The sequence below is a fragment of the Falco rusticolus genome, chromosome 8 (assembly GCF_015220075.1).
Source record: "Falco rusticolus isolate bFalRus1 chromosome 8, bFalRus1.pri, whole genome shotgun sequence".
Classification (NCBI taxonomy): Eukaryota; Metazoa; Chordata; class Aves; order Falconiformes; family Falconidae; genus Falco; species Falco rusticolus.
Window position 1 is genome coordinate 29,835,782 of NC_051194.1, and position 16,951 is coordinate 29,852,732.

At 37.9% G+C, this 16,951-nt stretch overlaps 1 protein-coding gene across 2 annotated transcripts in view; it reads right to left on the reverse strand.

Annotated features, from left to right (window-relative positions):
- MGAT5 (alpha-1,6-mannosylglycoprotein 6-beta-N-acetylglucosaminyltransferase) overlaps positions 1 to 16,951 on the reverse strand; it is a 129,519-nt gene that overhangs the window by 15,604 nt on the left and 96,964 nt on the right. For both annotated transcript variants that reach the window (XM_037397296.1, XM_037397297.1), the window contains one exon: positions 7,311 to 7,460. In XM_037397296.1, coding sequence (XP_037253193.1) covers positions 7,311 to 7,460 — 150 coding nt within the window. The remainder of the gene's footprint in view (positions 1 to 7,310; positions 7,461 to 16,951) is intronic.

The window sequence follows — 16,951 nt, forward strand, 5'->3', positions numbered from 1 at the left end:
ACAATAACACATCCTAAATGTACCAGCCTAAAAAAAATGTAGCATTAAGAAGAAAATGGGAAAAACTCAGCAGCTCACCCCCTCCTACCCAAGCAGTAACAGAATGTCCTGTAAAAGACATTTGACAATAACCTGTAGTAAACTGCGGTGTTTTTTCACAGAGCTGAGGCAACAACAGACCCTTTCAGTTATTTTTTTGGGGAAAAAAAAAAGTCATTTGGTGGTTTGATTGATGTTGAAATAAAACTGCTGGGGCTCTCTCGCAGGTATGGGCTTTACTGCAGCAACCTCACCGAACAGCTACGCTACTGTCTTCCCTTCTCCCACATCAGCTAACCTGCCGGTTCTGCCAACATGCACACACTCCTGGCCAGCTGATTAAGTCTTCTAATTAAAACGGTAGATGGCAGCAAACAGCAGCTGAAGACACCGTACTTGGGCAGCAAGAGTTTGCATAGGATTAAGAAGGTTCAACGCCCCCAAGGTAAATTGAAGGAGAAAAAATTTATTACAAAGCTATTCTTACACCAGCTGAGATTACAAGTGCTCTAGAAAAGGCAGTGCTTTTCTCCCTTGTAAAGAAATTCAATATTTTTTCAGAGTTGTCTGGCTTTTATGTGGATCTTGACCCCTTTCCTGGCTGAACATAATTAAAACCCTTGAATTAAATATAGGATTCTTCACCTTTATTTGAATGTGTGTGTATAACAGGAGGATTACAAGCTGTGATTTGTAACAGCAATTTCTCAGCACTGCTGCATGACTTAACATATATAGACAGCCACTGCTTTTTTCAAGAGAATAAAAAGCAATCTTCATAACTATTAGAATCATGTATTCAGGATGTAGGTATTAAAAGAAGTCAAATTATACTATCCTGCATTAAATTTTCTACAAGATGGAAACAAATCCTAGTAACAGAAGATTCAAAACCGATGGCCCTTTCTAGGAGCTGATCTTAACATCGATGCATAAACCTGTAGTCAGTACTGTGCACAGACATTGCCAGGCACTGCAGCATCAATTCTCTCCAACCTATAGCAACAACAGTATAAAATTCTGATTTGGCTCATTTTAAAAATAATATTAACGCTTCTCAGCATAGTTGAGGATGTACAATTTTCACTGCATGGAGCTGAATATTGTTATTTCAGTTTTCAATTTTCAGGTTAAAAAGGTTGCCTACTTGCAAAAACTTTCTTGGCTATCTTGCAGATTTAAATCTTAAATAAAACTCTCCAGTGGCTGAGAAAAAAAAAAAAAACACCAAAAAAACAACAAAAAGAGAGAGATCTGAAAGACTATCTCCACTACAGATTATCTAAATGTAGGGTTTATATATGGCATAAGATACCTTACCTCTTAGTTAGAAAAAAAATATACTAAATTTCATCTCAAAAGAGGCTTAATTTAAAGAAAGGTAATCTCTTGAAAATAATGAACTATGGACATTAAACCATTTAATGCAATCTGCACACATAATGTTATTTATTTAAACTACTCCTTAGTTCAGGCAGAAAACCAGCTGAGACCCAGCAATTAAAACCATCTGAAGTATCAATTCTCCTACGGTCCTGTGTTTGTCTGTTATGCGCAGAATGCTGGTTTGTTTGCTTAGTTTTAAGTTTTTTAATAATCTGCTGCTGTGCACTGCTGAACAGTTCTGTATTTGACTGATCCGTTTATTTAGGAGGAAACTCCATCGGGAAAGAAACATGGTTTTATGTTTTGACAGCTCAGAGCACACTGTCAACACTTAATCTATAATAAATAGCTTACCACCTGTTTCGCATCCATTTTCCAACCTTACCTCTAAGCAGCACCATACCTTTGAAGAAAGAAGGAAGGATGGATGTCTGATTGCATGTGTATGTGCTGCCTGTTGGCCCGAGGTTGCAGCCTGGCTCGCAGCTGTCTGCAGCCCCCGCCAGCTCCTTCTATCAACCCTCAAAAATCTTCTACCACTCTCCATCACATCGTCACCAGGTCAGCTGAAATTCCCAAACTGAATCTAGACTCTGCTCCTGAAAATCACCCTTTATTAACGTTCCTTAGTTAGGGAGCTATTATTTTTGTATAGTATAAAGAGGAACTGAGAAAAACCAGCAAAACTGAGGAATATCTTAACTGCCCCACCCAAGAAAGTCACATTCGTTATGATTCAGAATGCAAGCAACACAGGTCATTTTTGTATCTTATTCTTCGGATACTCTAATTTACTAAACCTTTGAATTACCTGCGACTTATTTCCAGAAAGGCTAAAACCATCTGTCAAGGTAATTCCTAGAAGTATGCAAAAAATATTGCAAGCCACTATGTAAAAAGGAAGTAGGGAAGGAAAAATAAAAAAAAAAAAGAAAAAAGCAGAAATAACAAGCAACAGTTTTCAGGTCCGAGTGAAGCAAGCATCCACTCGCAGCAGAGCTGAGGCCGTGTGAAAGACTTTCTGCCACAAAACGGTAAAGATTTACAACAGGCTGTGTTTCCACTATTTTGTGATACAAATATACGCTGTTGCCTCCACCACGTAAGGTGCTGACTATGGCTTTCAGGGTACTCTCTTACTGGATGCTATGTCTGGTAACACAGGCCACTGTGGAGAGGCACCTTCACCCTACGGCTGAAGATCTATAATGCAAAACTCCAGATCTGACAACATTGCTAATGTAACTGCGGGTACACACAGTTCAAAAATGTTAGCCATGATCTTGTTTTGTTTGCTGCAGCAGAATTGCTATGCAAAGTAGAATTCTTTTATGCTTTACTGGTTGATTAGTGCTTGAAACCATTTCATTTTCTGTATGTGAGCATTTTTCTCAGCTTTCAAATGCTTTTGAAAGCCAGAACTGCTATTTTTCATACAGTGCTTTCAGTGGGCACATGCCACAGTAGGCTGTGTATGCTAATGCCCCATATGATGTGATGATTGCCAGCAGGTGTTTACAGTATAGAAGTATTATCTGAAGGAGATAACAGCGAATACAGATGTAAAATGATCATCGCAACAGCGGTGTGGTTTGGGTTTTTTAAAACCATTTCCTTGTTTGCAAGGTCTGCTACCCAGGTGGGTCTGTGCCTGTAAGGTCTGCAGGAATCAAAAAAGGGAGTTCGTATCTGCAATCTCACCTTGCATATAACAGGTGTTGAAACCTTTAAGCGCAAATACTTTGGTTTTCATAAGAAAGGCTCCTCAGGAACCTTTTCTGCCTTTGCAGTGAACTGAACCCCTGGTTTGGAATTTCGGGCTTTTGAGTTGGCCAGCAATCACCAGACCAGCCATTCTTTTCTGATTATAACGTAAGCAGCCCTTCTTCCATGGTGCAGTAGCTAAGTGGAGAATTGCCTGACATGAAAAGTGCTTCACAATCAGTCCCGTGAAAAAACAGGCTGGTTTGGTTTTGTTTTTCAGAAACCACTGACTTTCAAGCTGACACTCAACAATTTATTTGTGGAGTTTACAGCACTAGATCGAACTATTATTAAAATGAGTACTTGAGCAAACAGTCTTTCTGAATTATAGCCAAAAGTATAAAATAAGGACTGAATGTTTTACTTCACTGACACTAATTCAGACTATCTGAATATTTAAGAGAAAAAAATCATATTCCAGAGACTAAATGCTATAGCTTCATAAACAGGAGTGTTTATCTCCTCCTTTTCCCCTTTCTAACATTACTGCACTTTATCTAATTTATTCTGTCAGGTCGGTAGATTTATCACCACTTTTGTATGCCTTCTTACTGAACTTACATATTCTCTTCTGAACTACAGAAAGAGAAGCGTAGCAAAGGTTAACTATCTTGATATATTTTTCTCATGAATATAAAAGAGTTTCTGGAAAAGTCAATCCTTTTGGGATTGAAGCAACTTTAGAATAGAATCACTAGTTAATGACTTTTCAGCTGATTTTGTGAAGCGTGTGGAAGTAAAAAATATATTACTTCATAAAAGGCAACATGAAAAAAAAAGTTTGTTTTCCTATTCCTGCTTATCCAACACTGCAACAAGATTTTTCTCTGTCTAAACAGAGTGTTGCTCCTACTTTTATTAATCGCCATTCAGAAACTGTAAATTCCACTTAGTAAAAGAATCTGAATTCCCTCAAAAATTCACAGTGACTTGAAGTAAAAAGTTGCATCTGAAACTTTCTCAAAGGGAGGACTATTTGTCAAGAATTCAGTACTGGTTCTTCCAAGAGAGTCTGGTCCAACTCCCCCAGCTGCCCACTTGGCAAGAAGCCACCTAACTTGGCAGGAAGGCTGCCAACTTGCCTACCCTATTTTCCTCTGACGTGATGAATGGCTTTACATCTTCTCATTAGGAACTGTTGACATGTCTTGTTTTTGTCATGCACTACACAGCTGAACTAGCCATGATGAATCTCAAACAGCCCCCTCCTGCTTGGAAAACGCACTTATTCTGAAATGCATTGCTTTATAGTACATACCAGAATGAAATGGCAGCTGCATGCTTTTGAGAAGAGCTAGGTCCTATACCAGCTACTGCAGAGAGACCAAACAGATTTTGGGAATGCAAAGCTCTGATCAAGAATCACGACTGAGCCATCACCTACTGGTATTTTGCTGTCCAAGGGCAAAAAGAACCAGTGCAACACAAACCGACACTTCTGAGTACAAACTGTGTGATTTGTTAAATTATTATTTACCTCTGACTTGCTGAAAACTAGATCATTTGTCAGTTGACCTAATAAAAACTTGCTAACACAATGTTGAAATCACAAGCAATGGAAGACAATCCTTGCCCTTGGGTATCAAAACATATGTTTAGGAAAAGAAAAAAATCTGAAAGTTTCTGGAAGCTTAAAGACAAAGGTTGTTGCCTGGAGACAACAAACAGGCTAGATGGTTCAAGTGAGCATTGTACCTACAGATGCTACTGTCCCGGAGTTACGGTTCCGATTATTCACATACTTTAAGAGCACACTGATTGTCTAGTGACAAAACCCCATAACTAAATTCATTACAGGGCTCTGGTCATGTTGCCTAGCGATTAAAGTGATTATGGTTAAAAAGTGTCCTTGAACATCAGTGGATGCACGTGCACACATACACTCAGGGCACAAAGCTCCCATTCAAGTCAGCTTGATTTCTGTGGAAAACCTGCACTTCTTTTAGCAATTCAATCCATGATCTATTTGATACAAACACAACTGACCTACACAGGCAGCAGATGGCTGGCAGAGACAGGTGAGTGGTGTTTTATGCTAAGCTACATTAAAGTACTGTCTTTTAAAGGGTATCAAAACCTGAAACTGTGAATTTAGAGCAAGTACATCTGTTGATCAACAATGAGAGGCAACCATCTGCTAAAGCAGGACAGTGTACCTATGAGATACTAAGCACCAGCTAGCAAAAAAAAACCCCACAACCCAAAAACCACCAACACAAAAATCTGCCTCCAACTGAAAAAGTCTAAAGAAATTACATGATAAACCTCAGTTTCCACTTTCAATCTCAGGATGCTGCTGTTTCACCTTCTTCTGTTAAACTAGATATAATGGAACAGTATTAAACTGGAATAATAACTGAAATCCATGACGCCTTAAGTCATATTTAATTTCACTTCATTTGTTGCAACATCAGAAATACACTGCAATCCCATTTGCCTGACAATAATTATTAGAAGAAACTGATGGACTCCTAACTGCTATCATCAGGTCTAAGCTTTGTTAGCCTGGCTGCACCATGAATAAATAACTTTCTTAAAGGAAAACAGCAAATTTGCAAATCTGCTACCAAAAGTTCAGAAAAGCCATACGAAAATACTGCTTGCAGACTTAATAAAAAATGTTTGTTAAGAAAGGTTGTATCAAAAAGATGATATGATAAAAAGGCGGCTTGATGACCCTGAGACAGGGTTCTGAAACATACTGCTACATTTCTCTGTGCCATCTACCAAGAAATGCAGCAAATTCTCAAAGGACTTCCACCACTGTTAGCAAGAAAAAAAAACCCCAAAACCTAACGTAAAACAGCAGTACAGTAAATCATTAAAATCTAAAATTCTCATAGGACTCTGAAAACAATACAGCGTAGATCCATGCTTTTCACAAAAATACAATTTGTGAAAAATAAGCAACTTACTGACCTTGGGAGTACTTCAGAATCACAAGATAGTTATCTTCCATCTGATACTGCAATTACCAGTCAGAGCCCGAGCGTCACTAGCCTGGCTACCTCGTGTCACAAACCCCGTAACTGCACTGTGCTGAGCAGCAGAATATGCACGTATCAACTTGAATTGTCCAAAATTCAATGTGTCTTTATAGTGCATCTTAAAGCACAGTAAATATAACCGATAACAACGAGATGAGCTATACTTCATATTGAAAACCAAGATTTTTAGTGTTAATACACGCAAGATGGCTGATAAAGAATTAGAGGAAGACTTAGTCAAAGATAACCATACTGTACTTCGTACATTGTAAGGATTTCAGTAATCCTATAGAAAGCCCACTAGCTTATTTTACTATTCCAGTGAATGGAACATTTATTTTTTTCATGAGGAAGTTACTGTTTGTGCTTGGGGTTATTACACTGTCACTATCCTTCCCACATTAGTATTACGATTAACACAGTGATTTCATACTCTACACAGGCAAAAGCTGTGTAATCTCAGTATTATCTGTGACGAAAGTAAATGTTGACTTTTCATCTGCAACATTATGTGTATCTGTATGCATCAAGTACACACACAGTGGTTGCCTTTAAAAGTCATAATTTGCCAACAGCTGTCACACAGAGATGTCAAATTACCATCATTTTCCCAAATATTTCAAAAAGGCGACCTCTGCAGTAGTGTGGGAAGACTGGGAGGCACTTTCTTTTTTCTTTTCTTTTTTTAATAGACTCGCCTGTATAAGTGCACAGCAAGAAACTATCAACAATGGGGAGTAAGTGATGCAGTTCCACACATTTTGCTGATTTTAAACACACAAACCACTTCTTTCACCAACTGAAAGTTAAACATCCAATTTAAATGTAATCACTGAAGTGCTTTAATGTTGTAAAGAGCCACAGAGATTACGGGAATGGCACAGAAAATCCCACAAAGCATTCTAACCATGAGGACAAAAGTTTATTTATTTCAATGTATATACTATCCTTTTATCTTGAGCTCCCGTGACTGTAGGGCTACAGGCAAAACACACTATTTTGCTCTCTCTCTCCACAACTGAAGTAGATAAAGGAACTGAACGGCAAATGAAGTGCTTGGTTTTTTGTGAAATACATGCACTTCAGATACCGTCTGTAGTTATTTCTGCCACTACTCCTTCTTGACAAACTTACTTTGGTTTCTCTCAGTAGAAACTGCAAATCCCGCCCGCTGAGTATGCCATGGTTTTTTACATAGCCAGGAATATAAATGGTGCTTGTCCCATGAACAGTTCCATGGACTTCCATATACGTGTGGATGATGTCCAGATAAGCCTTCTTATCCTGTAATAGCAACAACAAAATATTTTCAGTCTTTACACATTTCAAGCTGCAGTGTTCAATCACAGCTGGTTTATTTCCTGTACCACAAAAGCCAGAAAAAGTAGTTCACTTATTCTTATATGATTTCTGTAATATTTGATCTATTGTTACATTATTACTTTTATTTTCTACTAGATTGGAAGAGAACTGCAGCTTTTTTATTCATAGTATATGCATAAATAAATCAATACCAAGGTTTTATTCATTTCTATTTGGACAGGTCACCATGAGATAGCTGTAATCTCAGCATGCCTAAACAATACATGGCCTGAAAATACTAAAAAAACCCCAACAAACCAAACATTTAAATATCACATTCTCACTGGTTTTGTCAGAAATGCAAAAAATTAGTTGTTGTTGATCTTTGTGAAGAAAAGGGTGAATCTTGCTTTGGTAAAATGCACTCTTGCCAACTGAATAACTGAGTACACATCTTTATCTAAATACCCAGTATCCGAGTCCCATGAGATACCTACAAATATTCCACTTCCCTAATGTTTTAAAGGTATTTTGGAACAGACCCAGAGAAGAGTAATGGTTTTAGGTTCACATGAAGAAAAAAAAAGAAAAAAAAAAAAAAAAAGGTACACCGTTCTAGTTTGCAAACAAGAATTAATTTAATTTTCAGTGCCATATGTTTTTTGAGATGTAAAGACTACTAGCATTCCAAAAGCAATTAGCTGTAGACTGTATTTACAGCCAGTATGCAGCACAGATCAAAGAGACCTTCCCTCAATATTTGCACATTAGCCTTAGAAATAGCTCTAAAATCAGGCTACAAGTTTCTATACTTCTTGGCAGCAAGAGAATTTTTCAAGAATTCTACTTTCCCCTCACTATTTTTGTCACGTAAATCCTGTACGCTGTGCCTCCACAGCCCTGTGTGAAAGCTGGCCAACAATTTTACTGAAGTTCATTCAAAGGGCAAGTAGACTGGTGAAAATTCTGTCTTTTCAAATCTTGGAGGAGCAATAAGGTTATCAGGCCTAGATGAATGACCACTATCGCTTCTTAAAACATCCTTGCTAAACTAACTGTTCGTATATTCGAGTACACAGGGTATTTCATGTCACATAACAACTGGCTTCTGGCTTTAGCTTGCCCTGCTGGTGACACCGCTTGTGATAAAGTGGATTGCCAGCCTCATTATGTTCACCCCGTTCTGGCAGCTGCGCCAAGGCTACACCAGTCAGACAATGTCCTGGGCTAAGTATTATATAAAACTGCCAACAAATGGAGACAAATGTGCTTTCTTGCTGGATGCGGCTGCTGTTATTGTTAATTAACACAAATTTTTTAAAAAAACTAGAAGCTTGCTGCATTTTTTATTTTCCCTTTTACTTCAAATTGGAATTACTCTGAAAGAGATGTTATTATTTGTAAAGTATCATAATTAGAAACTGTTGAGAAGCTCATGTGCTTTGTCAAAAGAAAATCCATTATAGTACTTTTTCTTTGCAAATGTGCAGGAGAAATACAGATGGGAGTAGCCGAGTCTTGTTTCCAGAACGCAGCAGCGCTCTGTTGCTAGAGGCATACCTTAATCCTGCCTGCCTGGCGTTTAGTACAGAGCCTGTGAGCTAGGCTGTAGTGTTCTGCATGGGAAAAGCAGACGATGAAGCACAGGTACTACTGATGTGATCTGCCTATAGCAAGAACACAAACACACTTGCCTCAGATTTTACTGGCTCGTGGCACACAAACTGATGACATGAATGCACTCTAACTCAACTGACTTTCTGAAGAAAACAACCCCAAACCTCAGAAAACAATCACTGCTTGACTCCCTCATTCACTTTGAGTCAAAAACATCTGCTTTCATAATCATCTATAAAGTACCACAAAAATACCATTAGCTCCTTACACTTTACATGAATCTCACTAACATTAGTCTCCTCCTGTATTTCAGTCATCTTGAATTTCCACATTCCTTGTAGAAAAGTGTAGTATAAAAGCCTATACTGTAATAAGCCACTTTGCAAAAATAATCAGGACACATAATTCCACTCTAAACATTAAAAACATTGAAGTAGAAAATGAGAGAGCATAAATACGGCATTTATAAATAGAAAGGCTACAAGTAAATAAATCAAGAAATGTGATTTGCAAACCAAAGGACAGCATTCCTTCAACTGTTAATCCACTTCCTGAGTTTCCTTGCTTGGCACAGATAAAAAGTATCTTTTAGTCTTAAATCATTTGACAGTAAACTCCAGATTTTTACTTTCTCCAAAATGAATTCAAAGAGAAAAGATCATGGGTTGCTGGCTAGTAACGCAAAATCAACATTCTCTGCAGAGTTTGTATCAGACCGCACTATTCACCCATATCTGCTGTTCAAACTGCAAATCTAGTAGACTTCAAGTATGAAAGATAAACACATCCAAAAAAAAAAGCCAATTATTTTTCCTCAGCATCAAAATGGAAGTGTAAAGTTAAGTCACACAAACCTATTCTGAAACAATTTCAAAAAGATTTTCAGCAGCTAAAATAAACATGCTGTTCAGGAAAGTACTTTTTGTTGATCATTAAGTGCAGAACTGTTATTACTGTTCATCAATTACTTCCATCTACTTTTGAAAGCATCATGATAAAGCTTTTCTCATCAAAGAAATCAAATGACAGCTGTCTGGTAAGTCTTTCCCTAGGACAATTTTGACAAGAAGACAGTCTGAAGGGCTGAAATTTGAAGTTTGGTGGGTGAAAAATTTAAGTATAAAAGCTACAAAAATATGATAGAAACATGATGCATTAAGAACTAAACTGTGCTTTTAGTAAATGGTGGTAATTAACAGCTTTGCTTTACCACCAGTTTGTCAGTCAGATAATCACAGTATTTTGAAATTTTAGATCATTCAGGTACCCTCACAGAAGACTAGAAATTCAGCACTGAACTAAGCACCACATATTCGGAACTACAGGCCAACTACATTACAACAGAGCTTGATTCAGTCCTAAACTGGATTATGGGTTGAAAGTTCAAACTGCAAAATGTATGTAAAACAGCCCATATACTCAGTCTTACTAACATTGAAAGAGTCAGAAGACAATGGTTTTATAAAGCTTGACAAAGGAAACTCAGAGAAGTAAGTACTGGGATAGATTTTTGTGTATATTCTAATGCATACCATTAAGTCTAGAAGTCCTGACATCTGCATGCTTATTTGCCAAAGTGTCAAGTCCAAGGTAAGCCAAAATCCAGTGTATACGCAATGTATAACAACTGAGATTGTCACATAAATTTAAGATTGGAAAAACCTCTTTTTGAGAGCTGTCACAGTCTTAAAGACTTTTCAAGACATCCTTGAATAATGAAAATCTTGTCCACTGATGAAGTAGAAGACATGCTGGAGAATTCAACGTACAACAATATTAAGCGAGTTAAATAGATACAGTGTTTAACTTAACAGTTTTACAGTGGTAAATCACATAGAATAGATGATGCCTCTTGGAGATCACATAAGAAAATTTCAATCTGCTAGCCGTGGAGTACTTAATGCAGAGTATTGGATTTATAAATGGATCTGGAGAGGACTCAGTGATTCATGAGTAACAAGTGTGAATTCTACACTGAGCAAATTATCTTAAATAAAGTGTTAACTATATAACCATATAAACCCAATGAAATTACAACACATTGTTCTTTCTGTACAAGGAAATCCTCTCTTACCAAACTGACAGTGTACTCTGAAGAAGCCAACCAGCATGCAGAATTTCTTTAAAAGTTCTTAAAGGAACTAAGTCTCTTTGGGATAGAACGGAATCACTCTTATGAATGAATAGTCATCACGTGAAGAGAGAACAGAGAAGTGACAAAGTGTGCAATCAATACGTACTATTCAGAGTAGCAAAACTGAAACTAACCTCAAAATGTTGGAGCAAAACATGACAATACTGAACACTTGGGGTTGCAAAGCTTTTGAAAAAGCTCCCTCAATAATCTAAGGGACTGAGTGACTAGGAAACAGAATGACCGATAAATTCAATATAAACAAAGCGATGCACATGTTGAAAACCAGTCCTTGCTTCACATGAATAATGGACCTGAGCTAACCCGCATCACTCAAAAATGAAGACTTTACATATTACTACAACATGATTATGGTCCGTGGGAAAAAAAAAAAAAAAAATCAGTCCAAAGTTCAGTAGCAGTCAGTCCACCCACCAACCAAGTAAATTATGGGAACGATTTAGAAAGGAATCGGGAATCGAGAAATAAAGGTAATATCATTGAGCTGTTCTATAACACCACAGTTCTCTCCCTCCCTTCTTGAACACTGTTGCATTTCTGGGGCCTTTTCTCAAACATAACCCAAGAACACTGGATGCGGTTCTGAGAGGAGTAAGAAGGATCCAGGCTTCTTAATTTCCACTGTTACATACAGAAACCTGTAACTAATTCATTGACGATTCATCAGCTTGGAAAAGAAAACTTGGCAGAATATGAAAGAAGTTTACAAAACAGTAACTGGCATAAAGAACATGGATGGTGACTGACTATTCATAATGTCAAAGGAAGTCAAACAAAGCTAGTAGGAGGCAGTTTAGAAAAACCCCAAAGTTAATGATTCCTCTTGCAACAGGTCAGAGATTTGAGGGACTCCATGGCAGTGAACATTGTGGAGGCAAAAAAGTTTGCATAAGTTCATGATCGGAAAGTGCTTTGAAGTCATCTCTTACAGAGATCTCAAAAGTGTGTCAGCAGTTTATCAATAGACAGATTCAGAAAATAAGCCCCAAAAACAAGCTGGAAAGAGAGAATATGTGAAGGAAGTATCAAGTAACTTTGCCATGCTTCTGCTCTTCCCTGAACGTCCATTTGGTTTCCTTGTTAGGCAGCTACCACATGTATCTGCTTAAAGTAGACATTAGCACAAAATATATACATGAATTAATTTGCACATACATAATCTTTGCATAAAGAATGAATAAAACATCTCAGTAAAGACTCAGGTTCTTCAAAATCCTGCTTATTCAGTTCCCTGTCTTCATCTTTATTTTATTTGTCATCTCTTGCAGTTCTTCATCCACAATTTTCTCCTTTGTGGGTTTTTTTTTTTTGTTTGTTTGTTTGTGATTTTTGTTTTGTTTTTCACACGGAGGTTTTTGAAAAATTTGACAAGTGTTCTGTAATGTGCGCTACCACCTGACCAGGAATCTCCTGTCCTTTGAATGGAAATTTCCAGAACTAGCAACAAGACATACTTGTGCACTGTAAGTACTGAAGCAGGAAAGTGCAGGGGTGTAGAAGGAAACAGGAAGTGAGACCACAGGAAGAAAAGGTGGTGTTGGTTTTGTCATAATCAAATACTAGTAGATGACTGTGTTAATTGGTATTTTAAGACCCCACTCATTCATTTCACAGCTGCGGAGTTCTGCAAAAAGAGAAGCTGATCACTGATAGCCTGAAAGGTAACTATTCATGGAAGACATGTTTTTCTCTCTTTTTTCATAATAAATTCTAATTTTCCTAACAAATGTTGAAGAATAAGTCTTCAAAAGTGAACATGCACATATACTTATTTACCACCTATAGCTGCTCATCTGCTTTGCTTTATTCAGGTTTTTGATCTATACTTCTTTCAGAAGCAAAAGGTCAATTTCAGAAATGTTCCTGAACAGAATCGGCTCATTTCCATTTGTTACATGGCATAAAGCAGGACAGGGCTTCTGATGCCTGCTGACAGCAACTAGGGTAAGTTTTGATTGATAGATAAGCCATCGATAGATAAGCCCACAGTGCTGCTGCACGTTTGGAGGAAGAGGAAATAAAAACGCCACAAGTTTGTGAGTGTACTGACCACATGGGAGAGAAAAGGTGATAAAGATCTTTTTCTCCCTTTCCTTATGTTTCTTTTAGCTTAAAAAACATGAAATGAAACGTTCAGCCAAAGTATGTTGCTAAATATGAAGCTCACAAACCAATTGGAAGGAAGGGAAAAGGCAGCGCTGCCAGCAGTGAGACACTGATCTCTGCACGTAACAGAACTATTCCTAGAAGTACAATTTTTCCTCTCGGAATTCTCATTTTCTTGCTCCCACTTCATGCAAGAGGGCATACGATAAGGAAATTACATATGTCACATGGAGCTATAAAGGGGAGGTGTTAGTAAGAACAGCCTTGGTTATCTTGTGGTGATTATGTTCTCCTGTTGAGAACAAGCTAAATGTAACCATCTCCCATTTCTGAGTTTTCAAACTTGTTATGCAGACAGCATAAATTTTAGAAGAATGTCCATCTTGTTAAGTGGCATTAGTAACAAACTCACACATTATTTTGGCTTTAAATATATCAGTATTTTTAAGACAACTTGAATACACTGTAATATAATCTACTACAGCAATCATCATACAATTGTATGTTATGCATTTACGGCTATTTTCTGATACAAGCAAAATTCTGATTTCTCTCAGCACCCTACAAAAAAATACATAGCAAATAGTGTAAAAGTAATCTTGACTCTCTTTCTAGGATCAAGGACAGACGTATTGGAATAGTATGACAGGAAGCTGAAGGAAGAACAAAGAAAAGGCTTAGAATGAAACAGGAGCTAAGACAACATGAAAGGCTTCAAACATTCCCTTTTAATTGAAATGTGCTGTAATTAAAGCCAATTTTGATAATGGAGAGCATTCTGGGTTTCACTCACATTTTATTCATTCCTTCTTTTTCACTTAGGGAGAGATAGGGCTCCCTTTACTCTTTAGTACTGCCAGAAATCACAGAGAAAAACCAAAACCTTTGATTATAACACATCCAAAACTTGGGAAATGTTGCCCTCAACAGTTTACCTCTAAGAATAACCTTTAGAAATGTTGCAAAATTCTTTAGAGCCTCCTATTTGTAATCCTCAACCCACTTTAGACTGATTTAGTTATCAGAGGGAAGTAAACAAGATGTATCTTACTGTCTCTGAGCTTACAACCTTTCTGACCTCCAGCAAGATGTACTCAGACTTGCCCACAGTAATACGGGATGAATGCCACTGGTCTGAGGCCATGGGCTCACATCTTTTTCTTATTTGGCAGAGCTGACAGAAGTCATCACTGTATTCCTCCCACTGTTACTTGTCATGTTCAGACCAGAGTTTAGCCCCATTGAATGATGTGGGAAGACAGAACATTGTAAGCAATCCATAATTTTCTAGCTACAATAACCTGGTTAGTGTACACAGTTTAAGGAGGTGGTCTGAGCTAGCGTCACCAACTCTGCCCAGACATGCAGCAGAGCTGGGAATATGGGGATTTCTAACAAAGATGAAATTACAAGTAATTTGGCAGCCTTATTTTTTATTTTTTTTACAAGCTAGCCAAATGCAGAAAATGACCCATGTCCATGGCTATATAAAACCATGATGGCAGTTAGCTATTCTAGTCTCACCACCGGGGAGAAAGGTCCTGTGCATACCTCAGTCCCATTTCAGCCTGCTTGGTTTAAAATCAAACACTTTCTTTGCAACTGCTGTTCCCCAAAAGCACCTCAGTCTGGGGACTGGAACGCTCTCCCCTCCACATTGTGCTTCTCTAATGACTGATCAGATCTAGCAGTGACATGTGTATTCTGTGGAGATTACACTTTTTGTTAATTGGCCATGTTCGATATAAAGAAAAGGAGCAGGATAAATAGATTAGTCTGGTTCTGTACAAGATATGTACAAGCCATGGTGACAGATGAAAAGAGCACTGAACAGGGAAAATGAAGGAAACATGAAATAAGCAAATTACACAGACACAAGATTACTTCAGGCTTTCTGTTGATCACAAGAATAGGATTTTATCACTCCAGATAAGACATCCCACATTGTCACCGATACCAAGCCTATCTGCAGTGATTACACTTTATATACCAGTGCATATGGGCATGACTGAAGTTACAATCTGCAAGTTACAGTTTTAATGCGCTTGATGTTGCAAACATACAGTCATCATTTTAATATGGCCGGGTATTAAGTCGTACATCTTAGAAGAAAGAAGATGGGCAATACTGATAGAAATGGAGCAGTGACTTGAAAAGCAGCAGTCCTAAAAAAAAAAATGATACAAGGCTTTTGTTTGGGAAGTCATCTAAACATGAGCTCCTAATGGTGAAAAGGGGATATGCCTAACAATGCATAGAGTGTTTCCTTTCGATTTGGTGCTTGGACAGCACATGTGCCCTTTGCTAACATTCACATTTCAAGAGGAATGTGAATAATCTTGAAGAATTTCAGAGAAAACAGGCGCGTGAGAACACTTAAGAATTGGAAAGCACAAAGCTCTCAGTGGTTCAGCATATAGAGGCTTTTCAGGAGATGACTACAGGTTACTTTGACCTCAACCTATATATTCCTGCAGGGAAACAGAACAGAAACATCACCAGTCGAGTAGCCAAAGTCTGTAACAGCTGCTAAGACTGGAAACTACCGTTTGGAAATCTGTACCAGAAATAATGCAAAGTCTTCAGGGAGAAGGCAATTATTCAAGGATTTAACCAGAGAAAGTAGTGGGATTTCCATAGTGTGCTATTTAAAAAATCAAGATTGGATATTCTTTTCCAAAAAGCCATGGCTTTGTCTTAATCAGCCCATGAACATGCTGTGTGTCATACAGAATCTCAGACCAGGCAATCACAGTTCTCCCCTCTGGACACATAAGCTATTAATACATATTTCTGAATTCATGCAGACTGAATAAACTGAGAAAGATATCTATGTCAGTGAAAAAAACCCTTAGTAACTAAGCAAGTATCTTGTTCCTTATATCCAACTACTATTCAACAGGCTGTTCTGCTGATATGCACTACAAATCAGGTCACAAAGTAGAGATCATTATTACATGCAACTGCTCCTGAGAGGCTGATAATGAGATCAGCAACTAAAAGTACAAGAACCTCAGCTAAAGAAAGACTCAAATGAAAGGATCCCAGCTCTGCTCCGGCATTCTGCAGACAGAAGAGACTGCAGATGGGGGCATCCTATGTCTTTCTATACCATAAGCCAAACAGAATAACTGTCACAGTATTGACTACGATGCAAAGCAAACCTTCCTTTTAAGACACGGTACATAGCTGAGTGCAGTAAGCCCAAACATAAACCTGAGAGATCACAACTGAACATGCACAGCTAACATGAATACTTGTTAAGCACAGTAGCCAAGAAGCATTCGGCTCTACCTTTTTGCTACCACTGGCAACAAAAAACATTCTCCATTTCTCTTAAGGTTTTGTTTTTCTCACAGATGGACCATTTGTACTTGTAGCTATCATTTTCAAGAACTTGTTCTGCATAATCACAGTCATCAGACTACATGTTGCTTCTGTGCTTTCGAAAACTGTGCAAGATCAATATTCTCACACCGAAGAAGAGAAAAAGAAAGACAATGTGAGACATGGGTGCTCTCGTACTGTCATACTGTTTGGTCCTATGTATGGCATAGCATGTACTGACCATTTCCTTTTTGAGTTGATAGGAGGC